The sequence below is a fragment of the Argiope bruennichi genome, chromosome 11, assembly GCF_947563725.1.
Source record: "Argiope bruennichi chromosome 11, qqArgBrue1.1, whole genome shotgun sequence".
NCBI lineage: Eukaryota > Metazoa > Arthropoda > Arachnida > Araneae > Araneidae > Argiope > Argiope bruennichi.
Genome location: NC_079161.1, coordinates 22,985,153 through 23,008,201, shown reverse-complemented (window position 1 = coordinate 23,008,201; position 23,049 = coordinate 22,985,153). Strand labels below are relative to the sequence as shown.

The window sequence follows — 23,049 nt, the reverse complement described above, 5'->3', positions numbered from 1 at the left end:
TTGAATGTATATCATATTAAGTAAATATTAATAATAATAATAATCAGATATAAAGTAATTCTTCGTAAGCTTACATTTGGAATATCCAATCAACCAACCTATGTTTTAATGAAAACAATCAATTTTGTTTTGCATTTCATTTAATAATGTGGAGTGGGTAAATCATTCTATGGGAAGGTAATTATTTTTGGTATTTATCCTATATAAAAGTAAATACACCAAATCAGAGTAATGAAAAAGCATTCTGAAAAGGTAAATGAATTATCAATTTTTATCTTGAGACTTGAAATTTATTTATGCATATATGTAATGTATGAATTATAATATTTTTAAAGTGACACTTTGACCAAAAAAACAGTTACTCTCAATTTTCAATATAAAATATTCTCGAATTTAATGATTATCCAGAATGGTTTATCCTTTTTTGAAACTTATAATAAAATATTTTTTTAGACTAATCATGTTATATTAAGATATTGGTTTGTATTTGGAGTCGGTTGTAAAGTATATAATATGCCTTGAATGGAATGATTAAAAAATTTATCTGGCGAATTGAACATTTTTGAAGGCGTTTAACAACTTAGTGAATATCTTCGTAGAACATCTTCCTATATCATTTTTACAAAATGTTGTAGGAAAGCTAATTCTTAATTTGTTTTGTAGGGGAAAATAGTAGATCCTTTTCACCCTGTTGCAGAGATTGTATATCGGTGATGAGGTGATTTGAAACCATCCCACTAAATATTGGGCAATGTTATGTATTTATCTCGTAATATCTTTTTCTAATAGAAGTCTGATTTTGAAGACTTCAAAGCAGATGACATTACATATAGACAAATATTATTCATTGTAGAAAAAAATTTAGAGCTATGAAAAAAAAAAATTTATTGATAAGGATTAAAGAATACGAGTCCACTATTATATGGGAGAGTTTACATAGCGTCATAGTATAATTGAAATGATTTAAAGTGTTTTAAGCTTATTGGTTACCACTGGGAAAAGCTTTCAATTGATTCAAATAAAAAATCTTTGAAAGAGCGCAGAAGTTCTTGTATCTATCTATCTTATAATTGGAAGAAAATACAGTGTAAAGAGAAGACAAAAGAATCAAAAACCAGACTTAATGAATGAAGAAAATTTAAAGTCATATACTTGGGAGAAGAACATAGCTTATAAAAAGATAATTTTTGCTATTTGTATGAAAATTCTAAATCTATTTTAGATTATTATTTAAACCATAAATTTGGAATTAAAAAATAATGAATATTTTTTTTTATCTCTCATTATTGACTCGTAATATTTTAAAACCAAACTGAATAATTTTTTATTTGATTAAAATCAAATGCTTTTGGAAAAGGCTAGTTCATAAAGAACATCGATATATCTTATGCTTAAGTTAATGTTTATGATTCAACAATATTTAAAGTATCAAATTGTGTTAAATATTTAAATCATGTTGTTTTATTACGCTTTCTATTGGCACGAAATTAGTATTTTTTTTTTCAACATTCAGAGTGACTTACAACCTTGAGAAGAATATTATTTGGTGTTGTGTATTAATGAGATGACATCTATTCTTTTTATTACATGTGAACCTTTGTAATGATGTCAGGTCTCTTGACTTTATTAACCTAAATTGATAGCCGTATCATAGGGCCATTAAAAATGTAATTGTCAAGGTTCTGTATTGTTCCTTTCTTATTCTTTTGGGTGTATTGTTCAAATAATAAGTGGCACTTTTCGTAAGGGAAGAAAACAATACAATTGAATATTTATTGAAGCAGTGAAAAATGTTTATTTCATTGTAACAACAAAAAGTATTGCTGAAATTATCACAAGGGGTAAAGGTTCTAAAGTTTTTTTGTTTTTTTTTTAAATTTTCAGATAATATTTTCATAGCAACTAAATTCATATCGTAACTTTAAATTGTAAAAAATGTTTTTTTGCTCTAATATGTTTAAATATTGCAGGAAAAACATTAAATATTGCTGAATTTTTTACTTAGTGAAATTCTAAGGAAACAAATGTTTTTAAAGAATCATTTTTACTCCATGCAAATACATACATACTCGCACATATAATATGTAATGATATCTCTTAATTTAATTTAAATCCTAATTATCCATTTTTTATCTTAAATTTATCCATATTTATTACCATACTACTTCTAAATTTTTCTCTTATTTCCTGACTTAAATTCTACTTTTTTATTTAATTATTTCTAACATGCACTCTAAAAAGATTCTGACATTTTAAGTTCTTATGTCCCAAACAAAAGGATAAAAATCTCTAATGTCTGCAGCATAGTTTCAAAGATACCAAGATTCCCTTTCCTAAATCAGACTCTTTCCTCTTCTGTCACTGTGTCAACAGACATGTTTCATTTGTTCTCCTAAGTATGCTCACCTGTAGGAAAAATAAATTGACATTAATGCCAAATTAATCTTCTTTTTGGCTCTGCATCTGAAAAATTATATTGTATATATTTCATTTTATCTGGGGTATTTAAAATTAATAATTTTTTAATCACTTGAATTCATCCTCTCATCAATTCTTTACTAAACTCATTCATCTCTTTCTCCTAATTTTTTTTTTCCTACGCTTCTCGGAGTCTATTCATGCAGACACTGAAATGCTTGCTCAACTAAATTTTGGGTTATCCCTTTCTAAATCTATATAGTACTCAATGTGTTGCTTCTTGGTTATGAATTTAACAAACAATAATTACTAAAAATTGGACTCTTTTCTTGTCAATGAAGAAAAATGTAATTTTAAGTTAACTTGTACCAGGATTTAATTATTAAATAGACAAGATAAGTAACTGTCTGGGGGAGGGGCACATATCTTTGTCCCTCTCCAAACTGATTTTTTTTTTCATTTCTATTAAGGTATTTAATTTTTTCTTTAATTTTTTAATGAGAGTTGTGTATTCTAGTTTTTCAAAATTAAAATCAAGTATTTATTTTTTATTTTCAGAATACTATTCTTAGAGTATAGATTCTATGGTCCCTTTTGTTCTGCATTTGATTGGTATAAAGCTAAATTAATTAGGGCTCTATGGCAATAAATGTTTTGAGGAGCCCTTTGTCTTTCTAGATTTCAAAAAACAGATAATTTTTTGTTCATTTTAATTTAATACCCATATAAAAAATTTATAAGCAATAAAATATATAATTGTGAGTCCTATAAGAGAGTTTGATTCAAAATTTAAATTTGATTTAATTTTAAGCAAAATGTTAAGAAAATATGACATAACATTTTCTGAAAGAAAATTGCGAACACATATTTTGCTATCTAATTTGATAATAAATGACCTAGTATAAGTGATATACTGAAACTAATTCTTTTGAAGATAACTAGCAAATGAATATTTTTCATTTCAGTTTGTTATAATATTTACTACTTTAAAAAGCTATTTATGTAAAGATTAATTAAATAAAAATATCTTGTTTTGAAAATTGGTGAAGTTAGGTAGAGCTTGGAACTTTCATTGCTAAGATTTCCTGTATTATTAATCTTGTTCTTCTCATTACCTGTTACCTGTTTCAAAAAAGTCATTACATTTATCATATATTGCCTTAGGACTTCTACATAGCTTAATCTTATTCTTCTCAGTACCTGCTTCATTTACCAAAAAATTCATTAAGTAATCGTATATATTATATAAATATGTTGCTGTTGGTATTTTATATAAAAGGAATTGAAAAATAAGTATCTTTGCAAATATTAATTTTTAGTATTTGTCTGAGTATTAATTCTTAAACATGAAAATACATAGATTTTCAGCACTAATTCCAATGTTATTTATAATTAAAGTATCATTGTGCATAATGATACAATGTATCATTTATTATTAATCTTAAGAAAATCGTTGCATTTTTGAAGTGTTAATAAGTGACCGGGATTTAAAAAAAATATTTTACCAGAAATATGATGAAAAATTTTATTTTTTAAATTATTTAAATTATTGTGTTATGGTAATGACAAAAAAGATGCTTTTAGATATTATTTGCTTTTAATTATATTAAAGTCTGGGTTTTCTGTGATTTTCATAAATACAAAGTTCTCTTTTCTGCATTTTAATATATTATATTAATAGAGATTATTCTTTAATGTTTGGCATTGCTTTGTAATAAAAGATAAAACTGTAATTTTAATGACATTTCTGGAATTAGTGCATTTTTTTTTGCTATGTAACAGTAAAATATAGAATTTCAAAACTGAAAAACATTTCTTCTTCTTTTTTTTTTTTTTTCATTTTAATTTAGCCTATATATAGATAATATATATCTAGCAGTATTTTCTATCATCTTAACCTTTTGTTTTTAAGTGAAAAGAATATTTTTAGATAAATTTAGATACAATGAATTTCTGATTTCATTATCTGTATATTTATTACTACTTGTATGCAATCTGAGATTATATTATCATAATACAAGTTGTATTTTATACAATGAAGTTTTTCTGTAATAAGACAAATATGCAAACAATGAAATAAAATAATTTAATGGTTTTGCTTTGCATAAAAATAAGTCTTGATGAACTTAATAGTAACTGAATATATTTTAGTTCTGCAAAGAATAGTTACTTTCAAAATCAGTAATGTGAGTTTCATTTTTTTTTTATCATTCATGAAAAACACAAAAAAATGCTGCTGTACATATTTTTTCACCTTTCTATATGAATACTTATTTTTGTTATAGCTATTTTGAATTATATATTAATTTGCATTTATTTTAAAATGAGAAAATGAATATTTCTTTTCTTTTGGATGTATCTTAGAAATTATTCTTTAGTAATTCATTGCACTTTTATAAGTATTGCATTAACCAATATATGATTGTAATATGTTCAGAAGTGACAATAATAATACATTTTATGTATCAGTAGGTAAACTTACAAAAGCTCCTGGTAAAATTTTTGATGTTTTCGTATCTTTCTATAATTACAACAAATATATTAAAACTGTAAATTCAATAAGACCTTCAAATAAATAATAAACTATAAATCCATTATCAGAAAATGGCATACCATCTTTTAGAGGAAATTAATTTTTGGCATATATATAATAGGTATTACTTGTTATACTTGCTGCTGTTTTTAACCAGGAGAACTTGACCTTCCTTGCTACATATGATGTAGGACCTACAAATTTCTCATTTGTATTAAATATATAAAACACAACATATATGCAATACTTCAGATCTGCATTAATTATCCTAATTGTTCTATTATAGCTGGATTTTATACTAATTTTAAACTAATTTTAAAATTTCTCCTATGTGTTGGATATAATAAAAATATAGAAGATTTGATTCTTTTGCAACTTTTTAAATAGAAACAACAACTGTTGGTATGGAAATTGATTGGAAAACAACTGTTTGGTTTAGTTCTTTACTGTTATTTTGATATTGCATATTCTGTTTCATTTCAACCCAGTGCCTATGAGCTACAATCATACCTGTCTGTTCATGTAATGCAGCTTTATAATTAAAATCAAAGTTATTTCATTTCACATTTTATATTGTCCCAAAATGTATAGATAATTTTATTATATTGTTACGAAATTTCCGGGGGTTCGTTTGGATAGTGGGAGTTATATGGTGTGGAGAACGCTCAATCACCAAGCGGCAGTAGAAAATGAAACAACGACGTTTATTTACATGAAGACAGCACAAAGACGACAACTATATACAGCACAGAGGACGATTATCTTCAGCCGAGACGTGCAGCATACAACAGTATACACAGCATCTCTACTCCGTCGCTGCTCCGCTAGTCCCTGGAAGACGAGTTCTTCATCGTCGCTTCCGACTACTCTTCGACTCCACTGGTCCACGACTGGTTCACAACTCAATTCACCATCCGACAGCAGCGGGTGCTTCCTTTTATAGGTCTCAGGTGGAGGGGCTAGAAGCCTCTCAACCAAGCAGGAACGTCCGAGGCGTATCTCCGTTCCTACTGGATGGATCGGGAAAATTCTCGATGTTTCGGGTATAATCTATTTTGGCGCCAAAGTCGCCAAGCTCTGGGACCTCCTATGGAACCGACTATGCTGGGAAGCCGCCTCACAGATTCGTAACAATATAAATATTATATAGATAATGTTATACAAATGAATTAGATCTTTCACTTATAATGCAAAAACTCTTAGCTTTTTGAATAGTATCATCTAGAGTTGTTACTACTCGTAATTTTTAAACCTTTTCTTCTCTAGAATAGTGTTAATAATAGAATTATTTTTTTAATGTTTGATCCATATTTTTTCTTAAATATTCATTGCTTATCTTCCATTTATTATGTATCAATAATAAAGATTTCTAAAATTAATTGATAAGTATGATTTAATGTTACTTTATATTTATTTTTTATTTTTTAACAATACTGAATTCATTTGATTCCATAGGTCGAAAATAGAATGTTCTTCAATGATGATGATGCACTTATTGACATAATCGAAATCCTTCTTGAATATCGGTAAGGTATTTTGTTAATTCAGTAAGCAGTTTTTAAAATAATAGCCTTAGAATTCTGCCATCAGTAAGAAAGAATATAATGCATAAATACCCTAAGGTGATAAAAGTCATGGGATTCCACCTAAGAACATGTTGGACTTCCTTTTGCCTAATGACGTTTATTAAATCAATGTGCCATTGGAAGTTCCAGAAATATTGAGCCATGCTGACTCCATAGACATCTATGATTACAAAAGTGTTGCTGGTGCTGATTTTTGTGCACTACCTGATATCTCGATTATGTACTATAAATATTCAATGATCTAGATGGCCTAATCATTTGCTGAAATTCTCTAGAATGTTCTTCAAATCATTTGCGAACAGTTGTGGTCCAGTGACATAGCACATTGTTATCCATAAAAATTCCATCGTTGTTTAAATCCATGAATAATTGCAAGTGATCTCCAAATAGCTGAACATAACCATTTCCAGTCAATGATTGGTTCATTTGAACCACAGGGTAGTCCATTCTATGTAAAAACAGTCCACACAATTATAGAGCCATCATCAGCTTGCACAGTACCTTGTTAACAATTAGGGTTCATTTGTGTGTTCTGCTCTACACTTGAATCCTACTATCAATTTTTACAAATTGAAATCATGGCATGTCTGAGCCACAGTTTTCCAATCTTCTAAGGTTCAAAATAATTGGTCACAAGCCCTGCGGAGGCACTGCAAGCCATGCAATGCTGTTAGTAAAGACACTTGTGTCTGTCTTCTACTGCTGTAATCCATTAAAGCTAAATTTTGCCACAGTATCCTTACAGATACATCCGCTGTATATACAACATTGATTCTTGGGGTTATTTCATGTAATGTTGCTTGTCTGTTAACACTGACAATTTTAAACTCGCATCGTTGGTTTTGGTCATTAACTGCAGGTAGTCGGCCATTGTGCATGGTGGGAGGTTATGCTTGAAATTAGGCATTCTTTGCACACTTTTGACATTGTGGATCTTGGAATGTTTAATACCCTAATGATTTCTGAAATAAAATGTCCTATATGTCTAGCTCCAATTACCATTCTGCACTCAAAATCTCAAATAATTCCCATCATGTAGCCATTATCATGTCGGAAACTTTTTCACATGAATCACTTAACATACAAATTAAAGACTTGCCAACGTATAGCCCATTTATACATGATACTACTGCTGTCTGTATTTTTGCATATTGCTATCTCATGATTTTTGTCAACTCAGTGTGTATTATATAATATTTCTACCATTGAAATCTTGAAGCTTTGTATTAAAATATTTATTCTATGGATTCTAAACATTTCCCCCCTTTCTACTACAGCAGTGTACAACCTAAAAAATCTGAATGGGTTGAAGAGACAAAGATTGTTACTAAAAGTGATGAAAAGGTAATTTTAATTTCATTTTATGAATTATTCATCATAAACATGTAAATATAATAAATGTGTATAACATTCTTAATATTGAGAAGTTTCAAGATCTTTTATTCTTCCATATATATTGTTTTTAATATTTTAATGGCTTAAAATGGTTTTTTTCTGATTTCCTTTATGTTAAGTACGGTAAGATTATGATCAGGCGTAATTTCATGTTAATCACCCTCAGATATTGGCTTGCAGGTTTAGCACCATAAACAGATGTTTAATGGGGGGGGGGGAATCCTTTGTGAGCTCATGCAGTTAATACAAACTGTTCTTTTACTGTTTTTCCTTGAAATACTTTCCCTTCTTTTGAAATTATAGACTAAATAAAATGAATGCAAATTTATTGTTTGTTCTTCGTTAAACTTGAATTCTAAATTAAAATAACTTTTTTTAAAGAATATCTCTTTGAGAGAATTGGTGGCAATTTTTGAACTAGGCTGCTGAACTAAACGGACTGCAAGCAGGTTGAAACAAATTTTAATAGCCCAGGTTAGAAATAAATATATATATGTATAAAAAAATATAATTTTTATGAATTTTAAAATATGATAATATTACCAACCAGTTAATATTCATTAAATTTTAATAATCTAGATAGAGATATAGATTGATATTCCTATAGATTACATTACAATTTATTATTGTAATGTTTATAAATACTAAGTAAATGATTAAATAATATTGAGGAAAAAATATGAATGCAGGGCAGTAGCAAGTCAAAGAGAAAAAAGCTAGTTCAGATAAGAGAGCTCATTGAAAAAGACAATACCTCTGTTATTATCTTCGTAATACATTGTATTAGTATATCAGTTATATAACAACTGATATACTAATTGCTTCTTCAAAATGCTATAATGAAATAACTTTGAAATTTCAATGGGATTAATAGAATTTTTATTTAGAAAAAAATTCTTCTGAAGTGCTTTGTGCCGAACATTTGATTGCTTTAACAGCATACTACAAAATAGATAACAGTTTGTATTGTTATAATCTTTCATAAAACATGTTTATTTGCTTTAAAAAAGTGTGCTAAGGAAAACAAAAAAAAAAAAAAAATTGTTACATGTAAAATGGAATTAAGCTACTAAATAATTTAAAATATACTATTGTATATTGTTTATTAAGAAAAATCGCATTATTAAAGGAATGATATATAAAAATGTATTAAATAATCTTGTATATCACTTCAAAATATTCTTGTTCAAAGTGAGTTCTGTTTGAAACATATTTTCATCCTTTGAATCGTCTTCAATAGTAACCTTACTCCTGGTTTTACTCAATTAAAAAAAAATCATTTAAGAGATATAGCTCTAATTGTTCGGTTATATTGTAGTTTTAATGTTTTTTTAGAAAAGGATTTTCAACTTTATTCCGAGTTTTGCTGGTATTAATTTCATTTTTTCTTCTTCCTATTAAAATTCCGCTTTTCGCATTTAAAGTGGATGCTCGAATAATGCATTGCACAGTAGGTTATTTCTTTAATTTTCAAATTAAGCAATTTATTGTGTGGAACGAAATATTTTTAGAATTTGTAGTGGAATTGGGTCACTTTTTTGCGTATTTGTTTGAATGAAGTTTAAATCAGATTAATTTTGAAATTATATTTGATTCTGTTTTAACTTCAGCTAAGAGATGAACAACTTAGAAGAAAGGCAGCTGCTGAGCGAGAGAAAGAATTGGCTGAATTCCGAAAAGAAAAAGAATACAAAGAAGATTTGGCTAAAAAGGTATAAACTCAGGCTCTATTTTCTGCATGTTAATCTTTAATACTAATAAAGATGGAATTATGTGTGTGTGTGTGGGTGCTTTACAAGCAAAACCATTTGTCTTAGATTGCCGGGCCACGGTAGTAAGGTCTCGGCTTCGGAACTGGAGGCTTTCAGGTTCGTGACCATATTCCATCAAAGGACCATCATGTAGCGGGTTGAGTGCACGGTAAATCATTAGGGGTAAAATGTCCTCCTGCTGCGGTGATGTGGAAGTTTGGAGAGGGAGGTGTCAGATTAGGTGTCATCATCTGATCGCGGTTCAGAATTATGAGGTCCGTCCTAAAATAGCCTTAATGTTGCTTTAAAATGGGACATTAATATAACTAAACTAAATTAAACCTCACCTAGATTGCCACAGATATACATTGAAAGGTGGAAATGTGGTACTAGGAGCAATTAAAAAAAAATTTTTTAATTAAAACTTTGAACTAAAAATTAAGTGAACTTTTAGTCTCTCCCATAAAAACTTTCAAAAATTTAAAGAATTGTCTTTAAGGATATCAATTTAATAATCGTTCAAACGTTTGCTGAATTTTGGTAATTTTTTAAAAAAAATATTATTTGCCTTATTTCCAACTATAAATTACATTGTTATCCTGAAATTCAAACCGTTTTCATTATTTCATCAGCTATCGAATATATCACATGAATTCTTTTTCCATTCTTGAAAGTTAAAGATGAAGGATTCTGTTTAATATCTGTGTAACAATAGGGATAACTTTAGGCAAATAAAAAATTAAATTGCAATATTGCAAAATTTAGAAGATAGATCAACTTGATATTTATGTTTTTAATAGTTCTGTGATTTATTGAACTGTCTTTATTAAAGAAGTTCATGTACACAATAAACAGAACTTAACGAAGACAGCACACATTTGTACTTTTCATTTCCATTCTGAGCAATGTTTTGAGAGAGAGCAGTGGAATCTTGTATCGCAGCTTGTTTGAAGCAAGCATTTAGAAAATAATTTGCTGCACACATTTGGACAATATCATAAAATTTCAGTTGTAAGAATTCAGTGAAATTTCACAGATAAATAAGGCTTTAAAATAAATGTAAAAAATGTTGAAAATCATAAGGAAGTGCGGATGCACCTGGAACTGTTTGTCTTTGTGTTTTTTTTTTTTTTCCCATAAAGTTTTAAGGTGTAATTGACGAGTGATCATATTTAAATTCATTTAGGTAGAGGAATATTTAAATTTCCTGAACTGATTGAATCTAAATTAAGCTGTCAATGTATCAATTTTTTTTTAATTGTATCCATGTATTTAAAATAAAAAAACCCACCTCCAGAGACTCAAGAAAAATAGTCCCTTTAGTCAAGTCTTGTCTTGGAATATAATTCCTAAAAATGTAGAGCCACATTCTCTTCACTCCTGTATGAATCCTACTGAAGAACTTACCAGGGTTCACTTTCATTTCAACCTTCCTGTTTCCATTAATAAAAAGGAAAATGCGTCAGAATACCTTAGACAATTGGCCTTGGAAGTCATTAATAAAATCCCTAAATGCGACATTAAATTGTATACTGATGGCAGCAAAATCGACAATTTTGCAGTGGCATCTATATTGTAACTCCTCAGTCTGGTTTTTCTCTATGCCAGCGAAACTCAGACTTCTGTTCCGTTTTTAGAAGCGAACTTCTAGCAATCGATGAGGGACTTAAGACCAATTTACACGAAAATAATTATAAGAACCTTTGGATGCTTACTGATAACCGCAGCTCAATGGAACACCTTAACAATTGGACCTATGTTGGAGATAAAGCAAGTTTGTCTATTCTTCAGAAGTTGAAGCTGATTTCACTCTAACATGATATTCATTTCCAGTGGATCCCATCTCTTGTGAATCTACTTGGTAATGAATTAGCAGACAGGCTTGCAAAGAAAGGAAGCAACCTAGCGACTTCATCTTCTGCTGAGCTCACATACTTAGAACTTTTCTCTCAGGCGAAATTCCTAAATAAGAAGAATTGAATGGTTCCCCCTACTCATGATTGGTATAGAACCAATAAGCCGGGGCAGTCCTTAATTCTTCCTTGTGATAGAAAAACCAACACTTGCCTGTCGCACCTTGCCAGTGGCCACCTTAAATGTCTTTTCTTTTCTCAGGGTGAAAAAGTTTACCCTCTTTGCCTGAAATGCTGCTAGCATCAGGCCTCTGCTGAACATATTCTAGACTGTTTTAAGATTTCATTGGGAAGAAATTTATTCTTCTCCCTTTCTCGTTTTTGAGTTTCTTCTTGTCAATGGATTTTTGGATTTGGTCTGACTAAGTCAGAACATGGAGATTAGCAGCAACAACAACAAAATAAAAAAATCAAAGAACCAGCTCCCAAGTCCTAACAATTGGTCAAGAATGAAACTTTTAACATAGTAATTGACTTCAACTATTAGATTTATTTCGCCAGTTAATTTTGCCACTTCATATACAGAGTTAGTTAATCAGAATGCCCCACGTTAATAATGCAAATATAATTTTAGAATTCATTTTTATTTGATGTGAATAAGCTGCATTTCATCAAAAGTTGATTAATATTATTAAATGAATACTATTAGTATAACATGCTGATTGCTGGTTACCGAAGGTCACTATTATTATCTTTTACATAACTGAATATTTAACACGTGTATGTTAAAATTAATCTTTTTTAAAGTGAATGTTTATAGTTAACTGTGATTATATCATTGCAAATAAGTAAAAAGGAAATTACTGTATTCATAACCTTTTTATGCCGATTTATTTTTGTAAATTTTTTAATAAGTTAATGGTAATAGCATTTCATTTTCAAATTAATTACCTAGGTTGTAGATTATTGTTATTGATTGAATTATTAGAATTTATTGAGCGTTATGATTATTTTACTTTAGATCCATGCTGATATCGAAGCTGATAATAAGAGAAGAAGAGAACTTCATAAAAATCGATGGTCTTCTGGTAATAATTTCAAAATTTAATAGCTTTTAGGTAAATTATTAATATAAGTTAAGCTTTTTGTTTTCACAAACAACTTCTTGTCATATAAGAATATGGTTTTTCTCAATGTTTGTTTTATCTGTAATTAAAAAGAAACAGTAATTAATAAGATTAATTTTCTTATTTACAATGACCATTTCTCATCAATACATTCACTATTCACTTGTTATATATTAAGAATTGTGGTTTTTTATTATTCTTCATTGCTTATTAAATTTATTTTCCATTTGCTGTACATTTCATGATAAAATTTTTTTTTTTTTAACTTTTTAAAATATGTTGGATAAGTTTTTATTACACATACAATTAAAACTTTTATAATTGCCTCTTTAAACAAATGTCTTCAATCGATTTTCTCCATATTAACCAAATGTCAGGCACAAATGAGTTTCAGGAGCTCTCTAAAATGCTAAATCAGCTATCTCAAGTTTTGTATTTCAAATTAAACATTCCTCTCTTCAAAAAATTCCAGCACTTATTCAACTCATCTTTCTGGATGATGTATAAGGTTTGAATCCAGTGTTCCGGAATAATTTGTTTGAAATCTTAAGCTATATCTTAATACTGTCAAAATTGTATGCTGAATCTTTAGACATTCAGCATGTCTTTAATTCTGAATCAAATGCTAAATTTCTAAATTACATAATTCAAATTTGAAAAATGATGTAAAGAATTATATATTTTTGTCATTAAATGAACTTTTGCCAAAATTAAAGCTTTTATTATTTTCATCTAATCAATTGCTGCCTTGAGCAAGCATCACTAATTTATTGCCTCATTTTTTATTGAAATAGTCTAATATGGTGATATTCAAAGCTTCATAACTCAGTTAAAAAGTATGTCAATAAATTATATTAGCAATAATAGGACTTTAGGATTAAATAGAATTATAAATTGCATAATTTCTTAGCAATACATTTATGTTGTATTTGAGCCCATAAGTTTTACATAACAAGTTATTTTTCTTGGCTAATGATTGTTATCTGTTATTGATGATTGATTTCTATCACCAGTTAATTAAAGAATTTTGTGCAAATTAATGATTTAATTTATTTAAGAAATCTAAAAAAATAATTTAACCATTTTGCAATATAACGTAATTTACTTATTTAGTATTAATAGTGTGCGAGTTCTTTAATTTCTATTGATTTTCGTAATGATAATATTTTAATAGAAAATTAAAAAGGAGTTGAAAATTCATGTAATTAAAATTGGCTAATACACACATCATCACAAAATATTATTCATGCAGTTGAGGGAATTTTGTTCCAAAATGTTCAGAGATGCTTGAAATGTATACTTCTTACTATTTCCATTCTTATCCAACAAATATTTGTTGCTGACATCTCTTTATGTTAACATAAAATTCTTAATTTTCATTGTTGTAAATCAGAATTATTATTAAACTTATTTCTTTTTACACTTCAAATGAAACAATCTTCTTAAGATTGATTTAAAATGAGACAGTTTTATATATATACATTGTTTGATATGAAGTTTTTAATTGAATATAAATATAGACTATTAATTTAAATACTATACAAAGTACTCTTTTTCTTATTGAGTTATTTCTAGTGTGGGGTATAAGAAATGTAGTATGGCAAAAAAACAAAAAAAAAACCTGAATGTAAAAAAAAAAAAAAAAAAAAAAAAAAAAAACTTTTTATTTTGAAAATTTTTACAATATTATTGCATTTTCTATTTTACAAACAAAATAATAATTGTTTACAATACTTGTGAGCTATTTCTTAAGTTTGAGTTATTTTAGTTAATCAGGAAAGCAAAATTAAATTACATTCTTGAAATCTCATCTAAATTTTTCTAGTTCAGATTTCTTTATCGTGATTAGATTTTTTTTTTCATTCTGTTGAAACTTGAAATGGATTTATTCTCTTTTAAATCCATCTATAAGCCATTTCATTTTTTTAATAATGTCCTTGTTAAATGAAATCCCAAGTCCCTCTCTTAAAACAGGTAGTCTTGAAAGGAACAAGAAAAAACTTTTCTTTTGGGTGCCCTAATGCCTTCAAATTCTTTTGAAGTAATCTAATTTTGTGCTTTCATTTGATTTATAAACACATTGAATGAATAGATTGAAATAAAAAACAAATATAATTTAAATAGCTGAAAATTTTTCATGGACATTTTTTTATATCGCTAAGTTTGCTTACTGATTATTTTATTATTAGTTTAGAAATAGTTTTTTTATTTGTGCATTTGGGTTGTGTTAGAACAAATTATATATTTTTTCATTTTATTAGATTTGCTTGGATTTTTTTTATATATAAATGTAAGATATTGAAACCTTTAATATTCCTGGAAGAGATCCTCAACTAAATGATTTCTTTATTTCCATTTGTCACAATAATTGCTATTTAATAATGGATTGCATAAATATTAAATGAGAACCAATAAAAGTGTACAATTTTGAAAATCTGAAAAGGTGGTGTCATTATTTACATTACCTTTTAGAATCCTTATAGTTTAATCCTGCATTGATTTCTAGTTACTTTATGCTACCAGTGGAGTTCTTATAAATGCAGGAGGCTAAATACAGTGATTATCTAAGTTGGATCTAGATTGTCAGAAAGTGCAGAGTTGATGTGGACAGTTTTTTTCAATCCACCCTAAAAGTTTTGTGTAGATGTGATATTCCCAAATTCAATTCACCAGCAATCATTTATACAATTACAAAGTATGACATCATATATCTTTAATGTTTCCATCAGTGCATGGGGTCAGCAGTAGTCCTCCCCTTGTAGGTTTTCACTAAAATGCCTTATCTGGTGGAAAATAGTTTTCTATTGAGTGTCATGTATAAAAGAAACTTTCAACCTTTCACAAATGTCTTCAAATTCCTCCCCTTTCAAACTTCATGAAAAATCTATATAAAAATTGCCATAGTTTATTAGTCTACATCATCAGCAAGTCAAAATCACGATGGCAAATAAAATCTCACTTTTAATTGTATATTTGTCTTAACTATTGCCAATATTCCAGTAGATCTCCTCACAAACTGAGCAAAGTGCATATGGGCATCATTTCAAAACCATCATTTATTTTATTTTTTAAGGTTATTTAACATTTTACATATTATGCATGTAATGATGGCACTTTGCATCCACTTGACAAAGACGATACTCCCTTTCATACATACCATATTGATCATTTGGGTCCTTTCCCTAGCACTTCTAAGAAATATAAGCATATTCTGGCAATCATCGATTCCTTTACGAAGTTTGTGTGGCTTTACCTGACCAAGTCCACCGACACCGCTGAAGTTCTCAATAAGCTCAAATGCCAAAGATCAGTTTTCGGTAATCCTTCAAGGATTATTACGGACAGAGGTACCGCTTTCACATCTACGTCATTCAAAGAATATTGTGAGCATCAGCATATCACCCATATTGCTATTACAGCTGGACTTCCTAGATCAAATGATCAAATAGAAAGATTTAATTCTACTATCATAGATGTACTCTCCAAGCTATCCATAAAAAAACCCCTGAAAAATGGTATAGCCATGTTGCTGCCGTTCAGCAAATTATTAATTCTACATTTCAACGAAGTATCAATTCTACTCCATTCGAAATTCTGTTTGGAACTAAAATAAAATCTGAGCATGATATAAAAATCCTCGAAATCATCAACGAAGTGATACAATCTGCATTTCTCCAACAGCGTGATGAACTCCATAAAAATGCAAAACAACAAATCCTCAAAATCCAAGAAGAAAATCGCCATACCTACAATCTGCGTAGGAAACATGCTCAAAAATTTCAATTGAATGATCTCGTTGCAATCAAGCACACTCAATTTGGCCCTGGTCTCAAATTGAAACAAAAATTTCTCGGACCATATAAAGTGATCAAAATTAAAGCAAACGACGCATACAGTGTTGAGAAGTGTGATTTCTTCGATGGACCCTCAAAAACTTCAACTTGTGCAGAGTATATGAAACCATGGTCCAGCAATATAGAACATATCACTTGATATGAGATACAAGACAGTAATACATTTTAATGCCTTTATGATATATCATGTACACTAAGTTCCTAAGTAGAAGTAAAAAAAAAATGTACAAGAATAAGGTTATGAGATGATGCATTGGAATGATAAGGTTTCTGTTATTTGTAAAAGTGTAATGTTTATATCTTTAAAAATTTTTAATGGAAATCTTATTTCCTAAGGTACTTCTAATTTCAATAATTATTCATTCTATAATTATATTCATAATCAGTTTTTAAAAAACTGAAAGAAATGTTTATTACTCCTTTATTTTTAAAAATTGATAGATAACATTCTGTGCAACCAAAATAAAAGCAATTAATGAGTCTTTAAATAAACCAGTTAAAAACAATTATATAGAAAAAAATTAATAATATATTATTTATGAAATATGACTATTTATTAGCTTTTTACTTGTATTTTAATTTTTTTTAAATTTATTTTCAGGATGTCGTTGAAAATGCCAATTGAAGTCTAAAATTTGTACTGCTATTTGATTAACTTTTTGTATACTGTTTTATATGTTTTTTAGAATCTCTTATGAATAAACATTTTTTTTTTTAATTTTGTGATGTGTTGAATAAAATACTGAATGGATAAATAAATGGTGGTGTTGGAAATTCTATTTATAATCATAATACAACTGTTACAATAGTAAATTTGTTGTTGAAATAGTATTACTTGCATTCCAGTTTGTCTGATTTCATTTTTCATCTCCATCCACCAATAAAAAAAAGTTAGAAATTTCCTATTTAAAAAAAACAACCCTTCAATATACTATTTGCTTATTATAAAATTTATGTAAACATACTAAAGTTTTGTGTATTTCAATCTGATTAGCAAAGAAATTTTCATTTGCATTATAAGACATTTTCTTTTACTTATATACATTTAATACTTATATACATTTACTTATATACATTTAATACTATGCATTCCCATTAATTCATCAAAATAACAAAAAAAAAAAAAAAAAAAATTTAATTCATCAAATTTCAAAGAAACTAGATACTTATGTAATATGCAATTGAAACATTAATCCCATGAATTGTTAATCAACTTAAAATCCTATTCAGATTTGACATTTGTTACTCCACTCAGAAAGATAACCGAAACTGTCAAACTGTTGAAAGGTAACAAAGCCATTTTTATATTTTAAATAATAGATATTTTAAATATCAAAAATTCTATATGAGAGTCTGACACATTATTTCAACACAAAAAGTTAAAAATGTAACTGTATAGGTAAGTAAACTGTACTAGAAAGGAGAAAACAAAATGTACAGAATTTGTTGTATATCTAAACTAAAATTGTGTAGAAAGAATTATTTTTTTAAATAAGAAAAAATGCAAGACACTTGAAGACAATGAAATTTGAAATCATCTACTTTATTCATTTATAAAAGCTTGTAAAATAATTTCTAATCAGTGATGCACTTACATTTTATGATGATTTTCACAGGCCAAATTCATTGCACATTTTCTAATTATATTTAATCACAAAATTTTATATTGAAGATAAAGTCAGAAGCAGAAAAATTATGGATTAATAAATTACTTGAGCAGAGTTTGGGTTTTATATAGAAGTCATATTAAGTATCGTAAATTTTCTTTCTGCTTTTATGATTCAAAACAAATAATTAAATTTATACACATTAAAACATTCATAGTGCAAGTAATTACAGTGAATAATTAATTTATATAGAGAGAGAAAAAGTGAAGAAATACATTTTAGATTTCTTACAAACACACAAGGTAACAAATTTTATTATGGAATTTGTTTAATTTTTATATCTGAATACAAAATAGAAGTAAGAAACTAGTTACAACTCATTTTGTTAATTTATAGAACAATGTGAATATAATTTAAGTTATAATATGTTTTATTATCAATAAATTTTATTACAACATGACTAGTTCATTAATATTTGAAATTTTGCATGGTTGATATAAAAATTTATTTTGCACGAACTAGATACTTATTTTCCCCTCAATATATTATCATTAAATTGGAATTTGATTAATTATTAATCAAGCAAAATTAATATAATTTCTTTTTTTGATTGAAAATTATTCCTAACTCACCTTAAAGAGTGTTTTAAATGATAATGTATTTCTTTTATATATGATGCTGTTTTACATTTTGATATTTCACCATTACATTTTAGCTAATAGAAATTGGATGTTTGTAACTATTGTAAACACATTTTTGATTTCAATAAAAACATGTATTTACTAATGCTGTACTGGAAAACAAAATAATATTTTTCAGAGAATATTTCACAAATCAAGACACTGTAAACTTTGGTATAACAAATAACATTGAATGAAAATGAATAGAATTTTAACAAATACACGATGCGAACGAAAATCATACACTACATAAAATGATAATCAAATAGTGATGGGGGAAGAAACCCACTTTACACAAACTAAGAAAAATAATAAACCAAAAAATTGAGTTAATACTGTACAGTTTAAAGCCATGAGTATCACAGATAAGATTTTTAATATTGTAAACCATTAGAGGAATAAGCTTATATCACAGACATTGAAAAAAATATTTTAAATTATTTCACACATATATAATAAACAGAACTACCACCCACCCCCCATTTATTGATGGAATGTTAAGATTTATTTAAAACTTTTTGTAATAAATATTTAGCAATTTTTTTAATTAAAAAAGCATGTAAATTAAAAAGATTGGATAAAAATTAACCGTTCATTTTTTAAATTTGAAATAAAATTTAAAAATACGTCTTTCAATAAATTCTTGTGGTGAATAAAAAAAATAATCGGATAATAAAATTAAGTAGCAATATCACATTTTAAATTGATAACTATGGGTAGGACTTCTTTTTATAACAGAACACTTCCCTGCATCTAAAATAATGAACAATTGAGAAAAAAAATTGAAAAGCAAAATAAAAACAAATATTTGTAAAAATGTCAATATCTTGAAATTCATTAAAAAATTAGAATATATTAAAATTTAAAAAGATATTTAATTATGTGCAATATCATCATATTAAATATTTCTTTTAAAATAAAGAAGCAATTCAAATAAAAATTTGATAAGATTAACAAATTAAAATAAAAAATTGAGCTTATAAATATGATTAAAAAACAACAGAAAACATAAGTAGAATATCATCACGTTCTTTTTCCCTCCATTTGTTTAGAAATTGTAAATAGCAGCTGAAGTATTATAGCATTCCATACAGTATTTTTTTTCACATTTAATAAAACTTAGCCTCTAATATTTTATTTGAGAAAAGTTGATATTTCATATTGATTTTGAAGAATTTTATTACATAATATGTTGAATGAAATTAAAGATTTAATGCTTGCAAAACAGGGCAAAAAAAAAAAAAAAAAAAAAAAAAAAAAAAAACGTAACTGATTTTAATTTCTATTAATTGAGTGTTAATCTTTTGACAAGAATTGTTGATGCAAAAATTTATAATTTCTAATGATTAAAAAAAATGACAGTTTTTTATTTGATACATTAAACTTTTTTTTCAAGAAAATTTTAGAATTATGAGTTAAAAATCCAATATGCAAGAAACATAATACTTTTGAAATACAGTTGGGTATTTAAACAAGATAATTTGCCATTCTTGTGATTAGTAAATAGCTGCATGAAATGTATAGGAAGAGAATCAGTTTTTTAAATCAATAAATAAGTTTTTAAAAATACTAAAATAAAACTTTTTTTACAAGCTTCTTATTTAAAAAGTCCACAGAGAAAAATAAAAGAAACGAAAACGTTCTATTATAACTTTCCTAGCATTATTTTTTTCCTTACACTATTTTTCTGACAGATTGAGGCTATAATTTTAAATTAACCAGAGCTAAATATAGCATTATCTGTATGCTATTCAGTTCTATTACAAACGTTTGAATGATTAAACAGTGAGAATACTACTAACATAATTGAACCCATACCAATTACTTTGCTTTAGGCCACCAGTAAAGAATATAAGCCACATTATATATGAAAAAGAGATGCACTGTGTATGAAAGAGATATCAAAGCTAAGCTTATTACAATAAATACTCGAGTGTTAATTAATCAAAATATGCTAATTCATTGCACGGGATTTTTTTTTTTTACTTAATGTAGTAGAACTTCATCTCCGATTCTACCAGATCTTTGAATATATCTTCAACTTCCTTCGCTTTATCTGCAGTGAAATTCTCGACGAAACTCTCCATGTCCTTTACACATTGTGTTTCAAGACGACGCAAAACCGAAATGATTTCTTGCCCTTTAGGGTTATCACTTGTGATAAGAGGATAGGCTTTTTGGTGTTTGTTGTATAATGTGTGAGCACGATCCACTTGTTTTTGAAACCTTGGCTTTACCTGTAAGAAAAAAATCAAAAATATTACCTAAGTGTCGTATATTAGTGGAATAAGAATGCATCAATTTTTAAAATTTCTATACGTGCACCAATATATATATTGTTATATTTCGTTTTAATAAGAAGTCATCACTTAATTCTAATTGAAAACTTTTTAGTGAAAGATATTTTTTTGTTATTAGATTTTATAGAAATTGGTTATATACTTGCTTTTACTAAATCATTTTTACACATAAAGTAAATTGAAGTTTTTGGTACATAATTTTACTTATTTTACTTTTAAACATTAAAAGTATTAATAAAGAAAATTTATTCATTGCAGTTACAAAACTGTTAAAACACCACAAATTAAAAATGGCACAGCAAAATAAGATAAATAACAGTAGACCATGGAAATGGGCATGTATATCATATTTATACTTGTTGCAAACGACTTTTGCAAATTATAACATTACTTAAGAATGGATATAGGTTACATTCATAAATATCTGTAGGTTGTGCTATAAATAAGAACTCTAAATTTTTATAATTATCAAGTCCATTATGATATTACAGTACTTTTTTTAACAAAAAAAAAAAAAAAAAAAAAAAGAAAAAGAAACTGCTAAATTTAATGGACCCATCAATTTGATGGATATCCAGAAAGTTATGTACACTATATGCAGATAATCAAAATTTGTTCTTGAGAAAAAAATAAATTTCGATAAATATACATTTTGATGTATGTGTGATAATCAACATTTCCAATACAAAATATTCCTTTCTGATATATTTAATATCAGAAATATGGAAACCATCAATTTGATGGGTTCCATAAATCTAGTGGTACAAAAAATTATGAGTAAATTGTATAGGAACATATTATTGACCTCCAGAAACTAAAATATATTTAAATTATTGTTTTATAAGACATCCACATTATGTGCATTCAGATTGTAAATAAGGAATCAGATGGCTAAAAGATATAAGAATCTACAGGAAAAAATATATGTATAGTCATATTTCTTTGATTTAGAAATAAAACAGTGACAAAAAGTTCAATTATTATCAATTAAAATAAACTTTTCCTTAATGTAATAAACTTAATTTAATTGGTTCTTAAATGTTCATGATTACTATTTAATTTTCATTAATATGCATATTTTTAAGCAAAAGTTTACTGAGATTTGAAGTTTCCATACAGGAAACAATAAAACTTCTTATGTGCATTTCAAATATTCTGTTATAATTATAAGTTATTACATTAACAGTGAACATGTAATAAAAAGTACTGAAAGTTTATAAGCAATGATAATTCTTGTATTTATTATCATTTTATTTTGAGATTTTTAGTTATCAGTAGGAAATGGAATTCTTACAATAATTAAAATGCAGATATAAAAGTTAATTTAAGTTAAATTACTTAAAAGTTGCACAACAGGAATGCAAGACAAGTCTCCATAAATAAATACTGGGTTTAATATCTAAAATTTATTTATACTGAAAGTAGCAAACAAATTTTTAAATGAAATTTACTCTCAATTTATTTACTAGTGTCCGTTTTAGGACAGCCTAGAAAATCAAACATGCTAAGGCAAAGACAACTTTATCGGAACTACTTAAGAAGAGATAAGTTATTTTTGTAGTATTTTTATGACATTTACATTTGTTTATTTTACTTGTGTATTTTAATTTATTCAAATTAAAATGAAATGTTTTTAAATTTCAGAGCATTTTTCTTGGAATGTATTTTTATGTTTTCAAATTTGCATACAGATCAATATGAAACGTTTTTGCATTTGGATGACTGATTTACCAAGTTAATAGTACTAGATGATAAGTCAACAAGTCATTTTATTCAAAACTAGTTGATATATTTGATATTGCTTGAGATAAAATTCTTTTACGTATAAAATTTTTAACAATTTTTGTGTATTATAAAATATTACAAAATACAAATTCCTTTTATTATCTGATAAGTTTTTGAAATTAATATTAGAATATCAATTAAACCAGACAATTTTTAAATA

General features: G+C 27.1%; 2 protein-coding genes across 3 annotated transcripts in view; one reads left to right on the top strand and one right to left on the bottom strand.

The window, feature by feature from the left end:
• LOC129957598 (uncharacterized) overlaps positions 1 to 17,235 on the top strand; it is a 29,736-nt gene extending 12,501 nt beyond the window's left edge. Inside the window, exons 4-8 of the mRNA XM_056070018.1 lie at positions 6,407 to 6,477; positions 7,815 to 7,881; positions 9,543 to 9,644; positions 12,558 to 12,624; positions 17,119 to 17,235. Of these exons, the coding sequence (XP_055925993.1) occupies positions 6,407 to 6,477; positions 7,815 to 7,881; positions 9,543 to 9,644; positions 12,558 to 12,624; positions 17,119 to 17,129 (318 nt within the window). The 3' untranslated portion in view covers positions 17,130 to 17,235. The remainder of the gene's footprint in view (positions 1 to 6,406; positions 6,478 to 7,814; positions 7,882 to 9,542; positions 9,645 to 12,557; positions 12,625 to 17,118) is intronic.
• Positions 17,236 to 20,141: 2,906 nt separating this feature from the next.
• The window catches only part of LOC129956907 (secernin-2-like), an 89,269-nt gene continuing 86,361 nt past the window's right edge, over positions 20,142 to 23,049 (bottom strand). Inside the window, exon 8 of one of the 2 annotated variants that reach the window (XM_056068923.1) lies at positions 20,142 to 21,041. In XM_056068923.1, the coding sequence (XP_055924898.1) occupies positions 20,787 to 21,041 (255 nt within the window). In that variant the 3' untranslated portion in view covers positions 20,142 to 20,786. The remainder of the gene's footprint in view (positions 21,042 to 23,049) is intronic. The other variant, XM_056068922.1, reaches the window with a different exon arrangement.